The sequence below is a fragment of the Chlamydotis macqueenii genome, chromosome 8 (genome assembly GCF_036417535.1).
Source record: "Chlamydotis macqueenii isolate bChlMac1 chromosome 8, bChlMac1.mat, whole genome shotgun sequence".
NCBI lineage: Eukaryota > Metazoa > Chordata > Aves > Otidiformes > Otididae > Chlamydotis > Chlamydotis macqueenii.
Genome location: NC_141563.1, coordinates 25,872,165 through 25,893,713, shown reverse-complemented (window position 1 = coordinate 25,893,713; position 21,549 = coordinate 25,872,165). Strand labels below are relative to the sequence as shown.

The following is a 21,549-nucleotide window of genomic DNA, read 5'->3' as shown; positions in this document are numbered from 1 at the left end:
GGAAGAAATTGCACTGTGTTGCCTGCCCATACCCTGTGCTACACTGCCTGGAGTGCGCTTCTGGTTGTGATCTTACATCAGTCTGGATTCCAGTCCTGTAACTGTGCCTAATAATGTTTTATCAGGAATAAGATTTATTAGGTGTAGGTTCTGTGCAGGATTGTGATCTGACACACAGATCAAATCTTTATCATCCCATTTTCATTTTAGGAATTTTTCCTGTCTCTTGCCATACTTTATATGTGATTTTGTGTGTGATAGGCAGTAGAAAGAACCAAGAACAGACAATGAAAAAGAGAATAATTTTTCACTAAATACTCAACTTTCAATGTTGTGTTGTGATTTTGGTGGGTAGAAACACCAGTCCCCCGGCAGTAATGAATAGTCCTCACTGTTATAAATCTATATTGTCTTTTTTATTAAAATTCATCCTTGTGTGCTATTTTTGGCTGGGATAGAGTTAATTTTCTTCATAGTAGCTAGTAGGGAGCTACGTTTTGGACTTGTGCTGGAAGTAGTGTTGATAACACGGGGATGTTTCAGTTATTACTGAGCAGTGCTGACACAGAGTCAAGGCCTTTTCTTCCTCTCACATCACTCCACCAGTGAGCAGGCTGGAGGTATGCAAGAAGCTGGGAGAGGACACAGCCAGGACGGTAACCCCAGCTGACCACAGGGATGTTCTATACCTTATGGCATCATGCTCAGCATATAAAGCTGGGGGAAGAAGGAGGAAGGGGAGGATGTTCGGAGTTCTGGTGTTTTGTCTTCCCCAGTAACCATTACGCGTGATGGACCCCTGCTTTCCTGGAGACGGTTGAATGCTTGCCTGCCGATGGGAAGTAGTGAATGAATTCCTTGTTTTGCTTTGCTTGAGTGCATGGCTTTTGCTTTACCTATTAAACTGTCTTTATTTCAACCCATGAGTTTTCTTACTTTTGCTTTTCTGATTCTTTTCCCCATCCCACTGGGGTCGGAGGAGTAGTGAGTGAGCGAGCATCTGTGTGGTGCTTGGTTGCCAGCTGGAGTTAAACCATGGTACCTAGGCTCTTAAGGTGACAGAATTACAGAATTATTGAAGAAAAAAAAAAAGATAAGAATATCTGGAGTCCATCTTGTCCAACGTCATCTATAAATTGGACTAACATCAAGGTTAGGTCAGGTCTCTGCCTCGTCAAGCTTTGGAAATCTGAAGGGATGGAGACTCCAGAATCTTCTGGGCACCTGTTCCAAAGCTTAATTGCCCTTTGTTACAAAGGTGCAATCCCTGAAAAAGGGTTTTTTTTTTTAAATGGAACATACGTAGCCCATCAATATTCCTTCCTCAGCTCATCTCCCTTGGTCCTTTTTCGCCATAAGGAACACTGTACATGTCTGAGACCATGTATGAGGGAGTAGCTGAACACACACATGCATATTTTTCTTCATAATACATCTATAATTCTACAGTAGTATGACTCAGAGAGAGGAGATGCCAAAGCTTTCACATTTGCTTTGTAAATATTTTCTTATAATGAAATTAATACATCATCTAAACACTGCATATATACCTGTCTTGCTACTTTTAGTTTTGTTCATATGTGCTTTTTTAAAAGTCACTAAGCAGACAAGAGAGCACAGAACTAACATGACTATAAAAAAGATTTCCAATATATATTGTTGATGGAAATGAAGACATGCTCTTTCTATACAAGCCAATTTTCATTGCTGTCCTCTGGGCTTTTTCCCTCCACATCAGCTATAACCTGGGTGGGCACTTCTTTTGAATTGTTACTTTATAATTAGTTGATTACTTCAGTGGATTTTTTTTTTTTTTTTACTTAGCTGTATACTATAGTCCCCCAGAGCTTCTTTGTGGCAGTGAGGAGGAATTTAGCCTCTGCAGTTCCCAACGTGCGGTTGTGAGCTGCTGCTAGCCAGAGGCGCAACAGAGCCTGAAGCATGGAGAAGCATTGTCCTGGAAGGAGGAGGAGAAGAGAGGCACAAGCTGTTTGCTGAAGGCAGTTGTCAGTCTTCCATTGTCTCTTCCCTTGTTAGGCCACAAGCTGACATGTATTTTGCCGTATTCGTTTGTGAGTAGGTAGCTTACATCAAGAAAACATCCTGCATCGTTTTCACAGGTGGAAGCAGAATCATAGCTAAGAGGCATCTGCTGCTGCGCAGGCAAAGAAGCAGCACCATGACCTTTGTAATCACACAGAACATCTTTTTCTGAGCTATTTTGTTTTATGGTCTCATGTCTAAATTTATTCTCCAGAGTAGAGGATGTCTTGTGAGCCCAGCCCTGCACAGATTCTCACCCCAAGCTGGACACGTCACGTGAGAATGTTTCCTTGCTATTTCTCTTGCCACTGAGCAGAGTCTGTTTACAGATAGAAAGTGTATCTATCTATGAACTAAGAACGAGAATTTCTCTTTCCAAAATTCAGACATCAGATGAGGTGATGGCTCCAATGCTGTCAGTAGTTTTGCTTTTGACTGTAATGGAGGCAATGAATGTGCCACAGATTTTTCTAGAAAGGTAGTGTATAGGTACATTACAGTGGTATTTTTCTCCTTAAGATGTATTAAGCACTAAAAATTAATTTATCTCTTAAAAATTTAAATTATAGGTAGAGATCCATATGATTATAACTACCAATTTTGGAGGTAGTGTTGTTTAGATCTTGCAAATATGTCATTGTTAGGCCAGGCTATATAGTGGTGAAAAGATTGATAGGGTTTATTATTTTCATTTTTTAATAAGATTTTAGTTTGCAATTGCTTCTAGCATGCTTCACTTCATAACTTCCCACCTCATTTATGTATGTTATTCAGCATCTCCTCAGGCCTTGGTCTTGTTCTGGGCTCCGTAGTGATGATGCACTGACCTGCACAAGGCCCTGTTGATTTCTGTAACATTTGGTAGAGGCTGGTGTGCTCAGGGGGTTTTCTTTAGCAAAGGCTTTTAAGTGAGGGGGAAATCAGGCTGGTGTGGGATGTGGTAGTAGCAGCAACTGTACCGTCGGGCTTCATGGAAGGAAAACCAATACGGAATGATCTTTGAATTATTTACAAATCATTTAACCCAGTAGTTCCCACTTGAGGGTGCTTATGAAGTTATTTCAGGTAATGTTAGTCTATGATACAAACTATTGCCTGCAATGAAATCTGCACTGATGAACATTTAGTTAGTGGACATAGGCATGGAGGCAGTGATCTAAAAGCAATCACAAGGGAGTATGTGTACAATGATTCTTCCATTTGAAACAGAACTTTAGCTTCAGAGATTTGCATATGCAGCTATGCTCCAACAACTTCCATTAATGACTTAAAAGACCTTCAAATAAATGTTCCTAATTATTTAAGCAGAACTCTCCAATCCAGATTAAATTTCTGTCCTAGTGCCCAGTGCCATAGCGTTTGAAAGTTCAGACATCTGAAAAATTATTATTTAACCTTGTATCTTTCTGCAACTGAAATGATTTAAATATCTTAAAATAAAATGTATTTAAAGCAATTTAATTTTTGGACTAGGACCTTGTAAGAGAAGTTTTAACCTGAAATGACATTTTTTTTCCAGAAGATTTTAAACATTTGTAAAGCTGATGGTCATAAAGTGGTACAGCAAATATTCCCACTATACCAATAAGGGGAAAAGAAATGAATGTGACCAGAAGCAAGTATGTATTCTCTTTTAGATAAGACATTCTGCAATTAAAGACACTGGACTCAGAAAGCTTCTTAAGGCTTATTTTGTCAAATGAAAAATGCTACTGGTGTTAATGCTATTGTAATAAACCTTATTGTTATTCCTGGCATGGATTTTTTTTTTAATTCAGAAAAATGGATAATTAACATTTTAGCTTATCACTTTCCTTCCATGCATACAAATAATTTGATAGATAGACCACCAAGAGAGACAAAATTAAATAATAGGTCTAGACAGCATGTAACTGAAATAAGAGGTTAGGCTTCTAGCCTGTTAGGTGGATGTACATGAAAAAAAAAAAGAGAGTACAAGGTAGTTTTTCTGACAGTTTTTGTTGCTTACCTTGATATTATTTCTCCATATCAGAACCCAAATAAATTGACCTGAAATAAGATGTGAACTTCATATTAGAAATCACGTAATTTATTTGTGAGTGTAATTTTTTCAAATGTATTTATATTAGAGGCCTAACAGGCGTTCCTGCATCTGTGGTTCAGCCAAATAAGTTGGTAGATAATGGCCCGTGATTAATGGCGAGTGCTGATAATAGGAGGTTATTAGAGAAAGCAAACTTGGAACAAATCTGCTGTATACATTATATACTTTACCACCATCTGTGGGTATTTATAATAAATACAAATTACAGTCGGCGGTTACAGGGTAACCAGTGTTTTGCATGTGTGACGAAGAATTCCTTAGACATAGTCTTACAGTAGGCAACTCCATAGTGAGGAATTCTCATTTATTTTTTTGCCCAGATTCTTATTATTATTTGCAAAGGAAAAATAGCTTTTGCGGGAAGTGTCCTTTTGGCCTCGGTTGCTTTGGAGGATGTCATTCTGGAGTCCACATGAAGGAAGGATTTTGTGTTTTATGTTACCTGTGCAATACTGCTATTCATGGTATTGGGTGTAAGAAATGATTTTTATCCTTTCGTACTGTGATTCATTTGCTATTCAGTCCATGTTCTAACAGTACATCCCCTCCCTTTTATGTTTCCTTGAGTTGTTAAGTGACATTTTACCTCCTTCTGTTTTGTATTGTTTGCTGAGCAAATATGCCTGTATAGAGAAGCAAATTTTATCTTCCTCGTAGCTACATACAAAAACCAGAAAAGAAATGCAGTATGAACAGAGAATTGCAGAAGATAAAGTAAAACTAAATATTATAATACCAATAACTTGCTGGATCAAGTGAGAACTTTTTTTTGCTGGTAACAAATATACTCTTGCAAATACAGTTTTGCAGTAGAGTGACAAAAAGGGTGTCATAGTTAAGGTCAGCTGATTGTGTGGTGTTTGAAGTTGTTTATGAAGTTTGATGGACAGTGTCTGGTTTAAATTGTGTTTCTACAGTAACTTCTGTGCACAAAATTCAAGAGTCATCGCGCGCTAACGAGGGCAAGTGAGCAATGTGGTGGATGTTAAGATAAATGACGTACTGGATTCAGCATTCAGCAAGCAGCATTTGGTTGGAAGAATTCCCGGCTTTTGAACTATTACAAAGCCATGATATTTCAAAGACTGTATACTTCCAAATGAGTGATAGATGGAGTGTCATAAACACTCTGGTTATTTATGGTCATCAGCTACACCACTGGGATGAAGTTAGGGGTATTCTAGAACTAATGTAGTTTGTTTGGTTGTCCTTTTTGAGCAACTGGGAAATTAATTTTTTCATAGGCTGTTTTTCAGAGTGAATATTATCTTAGTGCCTACCTTGTGAACTTGCTCCACAGGGTGTGCATGATGGAGTTTGCCTCCCTCACATAACAATTAGGCCTTCAGTCCTCAACTGTGTTCGACGTGAACATTGCCACATATGTTCCTGGGCATATTTGTATTTTTATTTTGCCATTTTATATGCCGAAGAAGGTTCTGCTTTTCTTCCCGCTCCATCCTCCCGATTCAGAAGTGTTAATTAGGTAGATCTAGAACTGTAGACATCTGTATGTCTACAGATGTCAGGGTTTCTGCTTACCCACAAGCTGTAGTACTGTATGCTGGAGTGAATGTATGTGTTTCCATCTGTTTTCTGCCTGGGCAGTTGCAATTTAAAGGAAAAACCTATTCTCTCTGCCTAACGCTCAGTTATTTGATTGACATGTCTGGTAAAGCTTTCTTTGCAACAGTTAGTTTATGCCTTAACAAATATCTTCAGGTGCTTTGGTTCTTCTCTTTTGCTAGATTTCATTCCCAAATACCGTGGTTCATCCTACTGGCTATATGTTTTTTCAAATCCTCTTTCCCATTATATGTCTCTCTTTTAAACACTGAACTATATTCTACCTTTTCATAGCCTGTTTCGGTTCTTCCCTGATTTTTTTCTGTCCTCTTCTTTTTTGGTATCCTGCTTCCATTTATTTCCTTCCCCTTTTGTGACATATTCATTCATGTTAGTAAGAGCACATCCTTTCTGCTGTCACACATTGGGAGAAGAGAATTTACCAACCACCTGAGATGCAAACTAAAATGTGACTTCAACTGATCGAGAGTGCGTGTGCAAGACAGGTCCTCGCACATCCTTCAGGCAATGCCTGAGGGCAAAACTTTCTTCACCTGCCGCTCTCTCTGTGCAGGGCTGTTGACCATCAGTCCTCCAGTGCTCTGCCTCCCTTGGGTCTTTCTATTGTACAGCAGCTTCCTTCCTTCATTAACCCTCCATGTAGACACAGAACAATTCTGTTCTTTATTTACTTCCCACCACGTTTCTATTTTTGAGTCTTTTTTACCAATAGAGCTATAAGGAATCTTTCCATAGTTTGTTATTCCAATAGAAAATACTTGTGTGGGCACATTTAACAGTGTCATATTGAATGAAGTTTCAGCTGGAAATCAGGAAGAAAGGAAAAAATGAAAGGGACTGTTCTGTTAATGCAAACTGCCATGCTTTAAGCTTTTCATAATACAGAAGAATGTTCAATTGCAGGAGCATTTAAATGGCATTTTAGAAAACTATTTAAATATTACTTTTAAAAACAGAAAATTAAAATATTTTTATCAAACTGCACCTGTTGTTACTCAAATTTCATTTTACAGGATTGTCAAGAGGAGTATTAGCTTTGACTTTTCAATTTTTGCTTTATATTAGAGTAGAGGAAAATACATTAAGCAACCTGTTTTTCTGATTTCTTCTTTATAGCTTATGTACTTGACTCTTGTGCTACTCGGAGTTTTCTTACGTACATTTGAGACGTTTATTTTGCAGTTCTCAGTATCATGAAATGTACTTGATTCTTGCTTTTTTTTCAAAGCTGCCTATATTGTTCCCAATAGCAGCAGCAAAATCAACAACATTCTAGTGAGCATTTGTCTGCTATATCTTGAAAGAGGTACAAGCTGGCATGGAGCAACTGGAGCTGTCTTGAAAGTGAGAAAAATGACACTGCATCACTTTACACTGTGGTTTATGTTGGGAAGGTTTGCGTTTGTAGTGGTTTTTTTCCTTTCTATAAGAAAGAAAGCGAAAATGTTTCCAAAATACACTTGCCAAATGGAAGTTGAGATGGTGCTGGAGACTCTGGTCTCCAGAGTTTCAACCTCTGCCTGAAGTCCAAGGTTCCTTCCCTTTTCTGTCTCTTTACCACAGACATCAGGAATCCACAAGATACCTGTTCAAGCAAAGGGCTGGTACAGCCCTTTCAAGGAGCTGTAAGATGAGCTGCAAATCAAAGAACAGCAGTTCTGTAACAACTGGGTCAGTGTATATAGAAATAATTTCAGTGGTGGTTATTTATTCAGTCTCTTGCTGTGAGATTAGTCCCGTTATGTGGATCCTATACATTCCCTTCCAATTAATTCAATTTAAATAAAAACTTCCTGCTAGAACTTACATACGTATCAGTGACAGTCATCTAAATAAAGTGTCCCAGGCACTTCAGTCTCAGGAACAGTCTTATGCAGAGGCAGATCATATTCTATTTATTTGGAAACGGGATGCATGTTGACATAGCGCTTATTTCAAAATAATGTCAAAATGTTAAATTTTTTATGAAATCCGAACATTAAATCTAATGAAGACAGAGATGTTTGCTGGGATGTGATGCCCAGGGCTAGGACCAAAATCAACTGCTGAAGATGAAAAAACCACAACACTACCTCAGGAGGGAAGGGGGTACAACCACAAACTCAGCGTAATCACACCTATGGGTTTTTATAATTTTTATTTTTATTGCTTGATGTTAGTTATATAATGTGATTTAGACAGAGCACTTCTGAGTGCTGTATTAAATTGACAGCTCTTGCTGGGTGAACACACAAGTGCTATCTTTCCTTTCTTTAAATGCGCTGAATTTTGTCTTAGAGAATCTTGGCAAGTCTGTCCTCCCAGTTAGAGGTCTGAAGAAAGTGAGTAAGTGTAGATAAAACCAGCTTGGTTAATAATCACTGAAATACAGGAAAAATTAAAATAAATTTTTTACTTGCAAAGTAGAGAAAAGCAATAAAAACAGTGCCAGATGGTTAATGCCTCTCTTGTACCTTTCATTTCAAAGACCTCAAAAGAATATCAAGAAGAATAAAGGCAAAATCTATTCCCTATTGGCATCATTATAAATGTTCTATCCTCTAAAACTCTAAAGACATTCAAGAAGAGTAGAAGAATAAATGGCATTGAAATAAAAAAAAGTGTCTCTGGAGCTTTGTTCAATTGGCTTTGTTAGAATTCACTCAAATAGGATGATTATAAGAAAAGGTCTCATTTGTTTCAACATTAAAGGAGCAAATTAATATGTGGCGAGCTGCTAATAATTGCCTCATTATGTAGTGAATGGGCATCACGTCCAATTTACAAAATTACAATCATATTGTTAAAGTAACAATTGGGAAAGTTTAATCTGAATTTCCTGACTCTCTGTATGATTAGTTGTGGGATTCACAGAGTGAAGCAGAGTTGGTGGTTGGAGTGAGCTCTCCAGCGCACCCCCAGCCTCTGGCATTAAGAAATCACAAGAGAAATTTGACTTTTCATTAGTGTAAATTACATCTGCATCTGTCCTGAGCTAGATTTGGTCCAACTGAAAGGTGAATCTGGCAGTCTCTGCTAAGCCAGGAGCTTGGCGTGTGGCTGGTCTGTCAAGACATGGTTTTGTTGAAGTTTTGGCCAAGAGGCTGAGACCTGGCCTGAGATCATCTGCTTGGGACTTGAGCAGACCTACAGGTCCGTGTCTGGGAGTGGTGATCCAGGATCTGTGCCATTGGGAAACCCACCAGTACAAACAGTCCGGTGGCTGGAATTTCAGTCTCTCGATGGAGACATTAGAAATGATGGGGGAGTTGTTTCAAACAGGAAAGTAGCCAGTTTTCCAAATATCAAAATACTCTGTGGAAGAGAGTCATCTTTTGTGACCTACTTCTAGTTAGATTTGCCTGTGACCTTTTCTAATTCTGGCTGGTTTTGTTATTTAATGATTTGACCTTTGATTCTGTGAAGCCACTTCAGTGCTAAATGCAAAGATTTAATAACTAGAACTGGTTGATAAGTGACCTTTATTACACAGCTATTTCTCTTTGCTAGAGAAACGGCACTGTTTTGCAAGTTCTAATTCACAGTTTTAATTATCTTTTCTATTGTCTGTAAGCTTGTACAGGAAATGGAAAGGTCAGACATTTCATTTTCTTTACTGGTTAAAATATAAGTGCTTCTCAACAGTTACAATGTATCATTCAGGAAAAAGATGGAACAATTTGTCAGCATCATGCCCAGCTGCTCTGCCGAGGACTTCTACGTCCTTCTTGTCAGCTAAAAATGAATACTTTTCTAGAAGCAATAACAGCTCAGCACCCATAGGGTGTAGCGGTGAAATATCTGTCTAAATACATTAAAAGAGAAGAAAAGGTGAATGGTTCTCTATGTTTTTTTTTTTCTTTAGCTCATATATCTACAATGCAAGTGAATGAAGACCTTATGAAAGGTACAGGTAAACCCTTAATTGACGTTGTTGGTCCAGAGGGCATAAACAGTAACAGTACGGATTTCTGTATGTCCTGCCAGTCTCTGTCAGTCCCATCACTGCTGGACCGTCTCTACAGATGAGAGGGCAGCCTGGACTGCCAGCCACAGCCATTTTTGGTTTCTCTGATAAGGCTGCTGATGAGTCAGTGTTTAATTCTGTCCTAATGCTTGTGATGTGGACACCTGTGAACAGTTACTGTTAACTGCAAAACAGATCACCAAGAAGGCACATTTTCGCTAATTCTCTGGTTTTCATCTCTCTGTGTGCCAGTTTCTATGTGTGAGAATTGTCTCTGTGCTTCTCTTCATCCTTAATACAAATAACAAAGCAAGTTAAATGGAAAAGTGATAGTTTCTCATACAGGTTAGCGTTATCATGGGCAACCTTGCAGCCAAAAATCTGCACATGGGAAAAGGGTGTGAGGGATGTATGACCCCAGAGTATGGGGTGAGGGGGAACAATGGTACATCACTCCAGCTCCTCAAGGGTCACAGGGAGCTGTCAGCTGTGTCCTAGTTCAGTAGCACAAGCAGCAGCTACAGCTACCCAGGTGCTTCCCAATTCCGGCCCGTTGGGCTTCCAGATCCCTGTGCCTGAGCAGCTCCTGTGGGAGCCACCTGGCAGATCAGCTACATTTGGGCAGCTTTTGATTCTTAAAGTGATGGGACAGCCATATCTGAGCTAGGGTGTAACAACTAACAGGAATGGCATGTTAAATAAGGAAAATTAGAAAGCCATTGTATGTGGATTACTGAAGCTGCCCCCTTTTGTCTGTGACACTTACAAACCAACACTGCAAGCTGTTGGCCTGTCTCCATATGGGGGTTCAACAAGTAGTGAATATTGATGTGTGTTTTCTCCTACATTGAGGAAGATATGATGCAAAAAGGTCAGTGGATGATTCTGGAGTCTGTGGAATGTCTGTTATGGATGTCAGTCAGTCTCCTAACTCTCTCTGGGATCTCTGTTGGGAAGTGTGCATATTAGAACATGTAAAATTTTTCTACATTGTAAAAAATCTTTATTCTGAGATAGGACAAGGAGGGGTTAAGCCTCTGCCTCTATTGAAGAAAAGCAGATTATATGTTGACCTAGTGCAGGCATTCAATATTATGAAAGCGCTTTATAAATTGCAACAAGATAAATGAATCACAACAAAAGAGCTAGAAAACCGGGGGACACAATTGCAGGAGTGAGTGTACTCAGTTTATTCGAGCAGAACAGTTACACTCAGTGAAAAGAAAATGTGCAATGCATTTCTAACTAGGGTCAGAAAATCAAACAATTCCAAATTTAAGCTCTCTTTTAATGGAGAAGGAAGAATATTGTGAAAAAAACCAACCAAACCAAACCAAAAACAACACCAAGGTTGAGACAAATTTACATGGGACCAGATTCTTTACCAAATTGGCTTTTCCTATCTAGCATTTTCATATTATGCATTTTTAGTTTGGAAGTTCACCCTGAAAGCTATAAATTAATCTACTGGGACTTTAACAATTCACTTCATGTTAGAATGTGAGTTATGCTTATGGATTTGTTTAGGTCACCCAGCCATGTCCTCATAATATATCTTAGAGAGTATTTCTGTAACTAAGAGCTAAATAGAAAGACTGTTGTGTTGCATCTCCTGGGATTTCATCCCTGCTGTCAGGGACAGCTCTCTAAAACTACAACAGCTATAAAAAAAAATACATGATATTCTGTTAAGGAAACATTGCCAATACTTTTGCATGCAGTCAGGCATCTTTAATTCCTGATGAAACGAGGGAAGAATGTTTTCATGAACCACTTGCCTAGAGAAATCCAACCAACCACAATGGAGAAATCAAACCTTTGCAATTGTGAGATTTATTGTAGAAGTCTTGCAGGATGCATCTTAGTTCTGTACAATATTTGTCACCCAAAGATGAGCTATTTTAGTTGTTATAAATTGGCTCTCCTCAAATTTTTCTCTCTTGTCTTTATATTATGAACCCTTATCAAAGAATTTCGATGTTTTGTCAGCCACCATGTCCTAAGGTTATAGTGGTCAGATGTAGCCTTTCAGCTAAATCAGGTGTGATTTTGAAGGGAAATAACCACAAGTCTGATCACAAAAGCACCTAGCATCCTGTCAGGCTAAATATCTGAAGAACACGAAGGGAATATATTCCTAACAAACATTAAACTGAAGTCACTGCCTAGCAATCGGGAGCATGACAGATAGATCAAGTCTGTGGCCATACAGAAAAACTGTACATGATCTGTGGACAGTCTTCTGTAGGTTTTTTTTTGATGGATGTAGTTTCCATTTGATTTAGATTTCTAATCAAACTTTTCATAAATTCCAACTTAAATACAGGGCATTTCCTTTTAGTCTGTTGGTACGAAAGAACCAAAAGACATTTATTATTTATCCTCTGACAAACAGAACATCAGATAGGTCCCTATATCTCTGTTAGACAGATAACTGTTCCTATTTTCAATTCATACTGAAGAAATAACACCCTAGAACGTGCTCAGGAAATACTTTCTTTGACTTTCTGAAATATCTTCAGTTTGCCTGGGATTAAGTTCCTGGCTCACATGTCACCAGTTCATCTGCCTCTCATTTTTTCATGGGACATTACTGTTCTCTGGAGAGAATGTATTCTGCCATCTACATTTTCTTTCCAACTGGAGGATTTCCATGCTCCTAGATTGCTTTTTAGAGTTACATCTCATGTTTGACTTCTGTCACAAATTTGGGAACTATTCAGACACATAAACACAGTCAGAATATACTTAAATTTCCAGCATTACTTTTTCTGTACTTTTTTCCTATTGCTGACAACACCTTGTTAAAAGAGAAAAAGGCATTGATCTAAATACTGTTTTCTACTGCTTCTTTCTTTGTTTTCTAGTGGAAAGAGTAACATTTAGAGGAAAAAAAAAAAGAATGAATATATTTCTAGTTGACTTTGCAAAGTGGAGACCAAAGGAAAAGATTGGGACTGCCACCTATTTCACTAAAAAGGATGGCATTCCGAGCTTTGTAGTGGTAGGGTTTTCTATCAGCTCTACCACATGGGGATTGTTAGGTTTTTTTAAAAGAGAACCATTGCTATAAATTTGTTGGACTGTACCCGTCTTTCTTTTAACTGAATTTTCAGTCTTCATGTTTTAAAGAGAAAGATTTGCCAGAAATGTTTGTTTTGTTTTTCTCTCTTCCAGCCTCTACAACTTGACTGTGACCTCTGTGCCATTGTTTCAAACTCGGGACAGATGGCTGGCCAGAAGGTGGGAGCAGAGATAGACAAGTCCTCCTGCATATGGAGGATGAACAACGCTCCCACAAAGGGCTACGAGGAGGATGTTGGGAAGAGGACAACAGTAAGAGTGGTCTCTCACACAAGCGTGCCTCTCCTACTCAAGAATCCTGAGTACTTTTTCAAAGAAACCAACGACACTGTTTACGTGATCTGGGGACCTTTTCGAAACATGAGGAAGGATGGAAATGGCATTGTGTACAACATGCTGAAGAAAACTGTTGACAGCTACCCAGCTGCCAAAATCTATGTGACAACTGAAAAGCGCATGAGTTACTGTGATGCAGTATTTAAGAAGGAGACAGGAAAAGACCGGTAAGTCCTAAATGTGAAGAACAATTATGTTTGACAGAAGATACATGAGAGAAGTCCATGCTGGTTGCCAGTTACTAAATGAGTCCCCAGATATGTTTTTAATGGATTGTGATATGGTTTGACTGTTATAAGCACTTGATGAGGCAGCAGCTAGGCCCCATTTACCCCACCTACGCTACCTTCTGTTCTTTCCATTTCTGTTGGCTTGAGTCCCAAAAATATTGGATGTCTTCCTGAAACATTTTGAAAGCTCTGTGTTGTTTTCAGCTCAATTTACTATTGATTAAATTGACATTTTATTTGAAGAGAATAATCCTACACAAACAGCATTTCCAAATGCACAACCTTAGGATAACTCTGGATATTGTCTTTTCTTCTCTGTTGAGATTTACTATAGCTTTTCTTCAAACACAAACCTCAGGGTTACACATTATTTCTGTTTCTTGGTGAAAACGGATTATCAGTGATACTGTAATAGATTCAGGTTTTTACCAGAATTATGCTGAAATTCTCTTTTCCATGCATGAGAGTGTGTGCTTCTGCTGCTCAAGCAGGAGTTATAAGGAGTTGAAAGTGTTAAGGACCACTGTTTTGGCTAGCATCTTCAGAGCAGAAACTGGATTTGTGGAATTAAGACAACAAGTTACAGGATTTTGTAAGTGAGCTGCAAATATTCTGATTTGGCATGGAAAACCACCTATTCTGTGTTTTGGCATGGAAAAGCACTTATCACACATACTCACTGGAGCTAACTAGGAAGGAGTTTCCAGATCACTGCTGTGATTTACTATTAATTTTTGAATTTGCACATCATAAATTTGCAGTTGTGAAGGACTGTAGCTATTCTGACCAAATTAAAAATACAGATATTCACAAACAGTTTAACTTAGTCTGAACTTTTGACAGCTTTTGAAGTCGTAGAGCTTGTTCTCTCAAACTTTCCTGATTCACTTTGTCATTAAACTGTCAAAACTTGGTTAGAGTAGATTTTTCCTTTTTAAAAAATCTATTGGAACATAGGGAAGAATTTGCCCCTCAGCTTGTTCACCATGTGCATGTGTCGCTGCTGTGATTCTGGAGTCAGAGGGAGCTCCTATACGTCATAAAGATGTCAAGGTTATCATGGCTTCTTTAGTTTAACTGGACAATCTGATTAACAGAGGCTAACAGAGAAAATACACAAGATCCGTTCTTCAAATATGCCCTCTAATAATCCAAGTCATCCTGTTTATGCATCAGTCGAGCTAAATATGGCCATGGGTACATTATTGCATTGCTAAGCATAAATATGTTTATATTTATGGCTCTTCCATGTTAACAGTCAGTCAGGTCACAGTAACTTTACAATATGTTATCAAAATGCTTATTGTGAGACCTTAGTATATCCTATAAAAAAAACTCATCATCCAAAGTCAAAGTATCCTCATCTCCACCCTAATCCATTCCTCTTCAACAAATTAACACATCTCAAGGTTTTATTATTATGCAATTAACACAATACAAATGCTTCTTTCCATGTCAAAGGCAGATTGAACTTCTGTTATCCCAGTGCTTATGAACAAAGTTCTTAAGCAGCCTAATGTCAAAGTGGCCCAATTTTTTTCTCCTTAATCCACTATAACAACTAAAAGCTTCACATTGTGAACAGGGGCAAATTGTAAAGAGCCTGCCTCATGACCCAGATCGCATTATGTTTGCACATGCCTCCCTTTAACGCTGAAAAAAATCCCACCATTTCTCACAGTGGCAATCAGGTAACAACCTTGTATCTACTGCAACTTTAATTTTTAGTCCTGCTTTTCCACATCAAATACTAAGTGGTGTTTTTAACATCAATTAATGTTATCAGCCAGAAACAAGGGAAACAATCAACATGTCACCAGCCAACACCTTCTGTATCACAAGAAACCATCCTATAGTTCCCTACTAATCAGGGACCTCAGTTTGGAAACTGTTTCATTTTCTGTAATATCTTCAATTCACAGGACCCCTCTGCTGTTTCTAGGGAGGGTCATGAAGCTGTTAGAGGTTTGTGGCATTTGTGGAAGCAGTAAAGGGAGAACACAAGAGACTTGCTGGTAATGAAAATAGGTTCGCACGTTGTGCCAGACTATTATGATGCTAAGACAGACTCAGGTTCCTCAGCCAAATATTCCTTCAGTTCCTCAGAGAATATAAACTTTTGCTTACAGTATTAGATTGAACAGAGATCTGTTTCAGCATGTTCCCAGCAAAAATTCTGGAAGGAAACCAAGTTCAACTCATATTTTAAAATGTACTGAGTGGATTGTAACCGTATCTATTTTAGTTTAATCCTAAAATATTGTCCTTATGTACAGTGTATGCTACTAATGCATAGTAAGATTGCAACAGATTTCTAGTCTGTCAAGCCTTTAATGAGCTCTCTATATCTGCTCTTTGATGTACCATCTTTTTAGGTAATTAGTGGGACTTTTCAGTAGTTTCATCCTAGTGATGCTCAAGTTTTAAATTATATTATGAGAAGCAGCCAACAGGTATGTGCTGCAGTCACCTCCCTACTGCAGAAAAGCTCTGGTCCTGCACCGTGGACATGAGAGCTTCACCCCTGACTTTGCTTGAGTGCAGGTTCAAAACCCACAGCTTTGGTATTGACAAATGGTTTATTATTGGTTTATGGAAGAAACAAGAATTGGCTTTAAATAATGTCCAACAAACAAGTTTGTTTATTTCACAATGAAGCATTTTTAAATTATAGAACAGTACAAAATACCCTCTGATATGGGCTATCCATGCTGGAGAAATAACCTTGCATGCAGTGTTCTGAATCTGGGGGACATATGTTCTTTCTGAGAGTCTTCATTAGTGCAGCATTTGAGTTCAAGGCAGTGAATGCTCATCCACTTTGAATAATTGTTGGACATAAATAACATTCATTACCAGACATTCACAATTTTTCATTAGTGCATTTTACTTGGTACTTCCCTAGAGGGAGCATAAAGCTGGCAGCTTCTTCCAGTACTTCACTAATGTTTTGGTATATTCTATGTATTGAGTCAAGTGAAGGGATTTAAAGAAACATTAGGTAATTACTAAGTGTGGCATCTCTGTGTGTACCTCAATCCAAGTAAGTGTTTCTAAAGCCATCTATATCTTTGCCATGCATGAGAAATATAATGCAATATGATATAACAGCATTTAATTGGTAATAACAGCGAAAACTGTAGTCTTCATTAAAGCAGCAGAGCTAATTCTCCTCTGATAAAGTACACTGAACAGCACTAAATAGGTTTTAATTAGCTGGCACCAAAGCTGCACCACCCTTAGGGAGGGTAAAATTAATGAAAACTAGCAGCAAATAGATCAATGCTACTGGATGTTATTGCCTTAGGTGAAGGTGATGAGGAAGAAAGGAGTGTCTTTTAAGGATCATTTAGAAAACAGTCTGCATTAAAAGTCATTTTTCAAAAAGCGATGATAAAATAAATCCGTGCTAATATCAGTGAAACAGTCTAATGCCATCCAGACTGCAGGTTCCATTTGTATTTATACTACAAACATCTCTGACTAGCCACTCAGGACAGTATGTCCGAGTCGTGCCTTTGATGGCACAGCTCTGCACCCTCTCTCGGGGCTGGCGGTGTGAACAGGCTGCTCCTGTCCCACTGCACATGGAGGACGTTCAGCCCCAGCAAACAGCCAGTAATGCAGGTGCTGCTACCGCCCAAAGCACAGCTTAACTTGGTGTTTCCAGTCACACTTTGTATAACTACCAAAAAGTGCCTGCTGACCTTTGCTGAAGAGGTGTATTCTGAGCTCCTAAAATTCCCGTAAATAGACATGAGATAGTGTTCTGAAACCCAGCCAGTTTGGTATACAATTGACTTTCCACACACTCTGTCTTAATTCTGACAACACTCATCCCATACCCAAACATTTCAGTTCAATTCAACAATATTTTATTGAGATTATTAGCTATAAAACCATGTCTACAGGAGCCAGGTTCACTGAGCCAGTCAGATGGCTATTTCTGAAGGATTTTTGTTAATATCTTGGACAATTCAGAAGAAACCATAAATTGCTTTTGTGCTTCTCTTCCAGAATGTCTTGGTTTCCTCTGCTCGTGCCAGATGGTGCTGTGTGTTAGGTTGTGAGAAAGCTGTTTCATCGTTTGAGGCAGAAAGATGGATCATTCTGATCACTGACTTCTGCATCAAGATTCAAAATTTGAGGGTGTGCTCAACCTGCTGTTTTACTCAAATCTGCTCACTAATTATTTATTACTTTGGCGATATACAAGATCTATATTATACCTCTGTCATTTAGAGCTAACAAATTATATTCATCTAAAGTTTGGATTGACACTGTTAGACAACTGCCGTCATCACAGCTTCACCTCAGCTAATATGTGGGTTTTGATGTGTCTGACTAATCTACATGAAGCTGTAGTCTAGTAAAAATGTCATTGAAATGAGTAAATGAAATTACGTTCTCAGAGGCTCAAGTAGCTGGAGCTTCTATTGTTTGGTGATATTCTCTGTGAATTGAGTTAGCAGAGCTCTCAGCAGCCAAAACGTCAGAGTTTTATGCCATATTTCTGGTTGTTGGCTTGAATGAAACGTTATAGTAATACTATTTCCACTTTTGCACTTGCTTACATATACGTGTTAGTTTCCCAGTCTTAGCTAGTGCTAGGTAATATTTGCAGAAAGCAGTTTTTCATTAGGAAGTTGTGAGCATTATGCTGAATCTGGCTCAGAGAGTTAGATTTTGGGGCTTGGAAAGTAATTCCCATCTGTGCTTTGTATTAACATACTTTTTCTAAAAAAACCCATAAATTCTGGAAGATGAGTAAAAGATCATTTAATTTTAAAAGGAAAATGAGCAGAGTTAGAAACATCAGCGTCTTTAAATTACAGAATTCTTGGAAGAAAATGATGGAAAAACTGATTCAGACTGACAGAGGAAATGTATATTGTCTGTTGAACATTTTTAAGGACAAAAATGAATTGTAGTTTACATTTTTATGTAGTCTTTATCATGATGTAGTGTCTGCTGCTGCACCAATAAACTCTGCAAAAAGTTCTCAACTGCCTGTGAGCATCACAAGAAACCCCAAAACTTGTGTTTGATATAGTAACCATTTTTTCAGGTGCTTGATGGTGGATCTTTCTTGAAACATTGCTTGGCACTCCATTCTTTTTTTTTTATAAAGTAATTCCTTCAAAAAATGCTAATAGATTTGTCCATCTTAATTCATAGAGGGTTTAAATAGTTTCATTGTCAGCTCAGACTGCTTTATTACCTGAAAAAACAAGCGTCTAACACATGAAACCTTAATGAAATAAATAGATTTTTCATTATAAAACACTTAAAACCTCAACATCTATTGCTATTTGTGGTCAATCACCGGACAGCTAACAACTGTTTTGGGGTTTATATTCCCTCTTCCATTTTCTGGTAAAACACCAGTTGTTCCTGAGTATTCTAGATTTATTCCCTGCAGCCCATTAGTAACTGCATTTATATTTCTTTATGAAGATTCTCCTAATTAAGATGAACATTTTTCTCTATTAGGCAGATGGAACTCAATAGAAGTACATTTTTTATCACATCCAGTAAATGCTGTACAAAGCTCCAGCACTTTTATTAAGAAACACAGCTCATACTACATTACACTAATTACATAGTAAAATGAAACTTTATTAAAAATATCAATATTAGCTAATATTTTGTGATAAAACTGTGGCTGCATATAGATTGGTGTGGACTCAGAGACCTGTTGATTCTGTGGTGGTTGCTGACTTGAGCCATGAGTTATTTCTTTTTACCTAATGATTTAAGTGAAGAAATTCATAATCAGGATCTACTTTATCTTGTGCGTTTTCATGTGTTCTTTGAATTAATCCAACATCTGTTCCTTTTAATTTATCACATCTTCTTTAAGTGTGGCTGAATGTGTTTTCTGCTCCTGACAAGCTGTATGTTGAATCTTTATACGGGGTTTGGTATTGTCCTAATTACATGCACAGCTTTTCCATCCTGTCCTTTAAATACGCTGCAGCATTTATGGTCATGAGGGTGTTGCTGGTATCTCTCATGAGCAACACTGGGATTGCACACGGGGATGAGATTCTGCTTCAACTTCCCTCACCTCCCATGGACATACACTACACCTTTTGAAAGGATTCGGCAAGTCAGCGATTCATATGCTAGCAATCCTGGTAGCACTGTGGATCGCAGTGGTTCCAGTTTTGCTGCTGGTAGTGAAGATATTTTATGGTTGCAAAGGCTGAAGTCTTGGAGGGAAAAATTGTCAAAGGTATAGATTTTGAATAAAGCCTTTAGTGTTCATAGAAGCTTCACTGGATCATCTTCCACAGTTCAGATCACAGTGTTTAAAATAGACCTTGATTTTCCTAAAGGAGATTAAATTTTTAAAGGAACAGAACTAATTTTTTAAAAATCAAGAAATTAATCTATTTTTTTTTAACTCAACGTTGCTGCCAGCTGAAATAGGTGTCTTTAAAAACACAGAGTGATTACCATTGAGGTCTATACTTATAACCAGTTGCCACACAGCAATGCTTTTCTAAGATATATTAAATAGATTAGAAAATAAATACAATGTTGCTATTACTTTAGTATGATACCTGTTGGTTACTGATAACTGGATTTGCTAATGGAAGCTCCCTAAAGTGCACTGATCTGTATTTACAGTGTTTACCAAAAGACAACATACTGCCATCAAACTGCATGAGGTGCACTGGGAGATCTCGTGTAATAGAGTTGCTGCTCAATTGAGGACAGCAACTTTAGGAGTTAGGGAATAAAACACAGCAGTGATTTGTTGCTTCAGATAGAGAAGAGTTTCTGTACCTCTGTCCACCCACTAGCTAGTAAAACTCACTAGAAGAGACTATAAGAAAAGGTGTGTGAGAACTAGTTTCCAATATCTCACTGAATGGTGTCTGGAAAAGATTATCTTCTCAAAGCTTTGAACAAGTAAGGAACACAGCAAAAGAACAGCTGTTTAAAAGTAGAAACAGTTTAGCCTGAACTGATGTTGGAGTATTTTACCTTAAAATGTAGAAAGATTAGTAAACAAATACTGCCCTGAAAATTTAAGTGGTAGGAAGTCAAGCCTGTGTGAGACCTCATATACATAGGTGGGAGGAAAACTGGGGGAAAATGGTGAAATTTTGTGTCTCATTAAATTAATTTAGAACTCAGTGTTAACTAGGCACTTGCTTATGCACATCTTCAATGTGTGTTTTCACCCATATAAAAACAAAACAGATGTTCTGCACTGTTTTATTTGTACGTCTGTTACCATATATCCCATATAAAGAATTCAGGCTGCAATTTCAGAACAGTGAAACTGTACAGTTATATACGTGCACACGTGGATTGATAGCACACGTCTTTGATGGTAACTCAGGATTCACAGCCATGCTTCTCTGAGAACTAGATGTGCTACTGGGATATGCTACAACTTGCATTTAGAAAACAATCGCTGACTACATCCTGTACAGTTCCTATGATACTCAAATTCTCTGAGCTTTTAACAGTGAGGCAGCTATGCATTTAGAGTAACATGCACAAGACGAGCACGTACAATTTTTCTCAGACATTCACATCTGCAACAAGTTTTGGAAGCTGTAACAGTTTGGAAAAACAACTACGACTGTGGGGATTTGTTATGAATCTTGAGGAGTGTCCTCAAATAGTTTGTCTGACGTCTTAGATATTGATCAGTATGTAGCTTAGTTTGGGTGTGAAGAGGAATACATTTTGATGCAGATGTTCAAAGATTCAGTCATTCTATTTTCAAGATTTTGTAAGCAATTCTTTTTTATAGTAGTATTCAGTGCAGTGGGGACCACATACTGGAGACACCACTCATCGCAGAACCTGAGCAAGCCTAGCCAGTGCATTAGTATTCAGTAAACATGCAACTGCAATAAAAGAAAAGATTTCTAAATGCACATATTTGTTCTTTGCAAGTTTACTGTTACTATCGCATCCTGGTCTTTGGAGACTTCTTTGTTTTTATTTTTTAAAGTCAGTCATTCCGGGAAGCATATCCTCTCTGCTGTAGTCATACTGATCACAGAAATGAGGCATGAACTCCCTGGCTAGTAACATTCTCCACATGACTCATTAAAACTTCCAAAGCACAAGATTTGCTGCAAAACTTTCAAAATTGTTGCAAATGATGTCACTAATGTAGAATAAGACACAGAGCAAGGAAAGAAAGCAATAGCAGATGAAATCCTAGGAAACAAACAGCATGCTTTTATCTTAACAATAAAAACAAA

At 38.0% G+C, this 21,549-nt stretch overlaps 1 protein-coding gene across 1 annotated transcript in view; it reads left to right on the top strand.

Moving 5' to 3' along the window:
- Positions 1-21,549, top strand: part of ST6GALNAC3 (ST6 N-acetylgalactosaminide alpha-2,6-sialyltransferase 3) — a 221,090-nt gene that overhangs the window by 132,678 nt on the left and 66,863 nt on the right. The window contains exon 3 of the mRNA XM_086753036.1: positions 12,840-13,249. Within this exon, the coding sequence (XP_086609162.1) occupies positions 12,840-13,249 (410 nt within the window). The remainder of the gene's footprint in view (positions 1-12,839; positions 13,250-21,549) is intronic.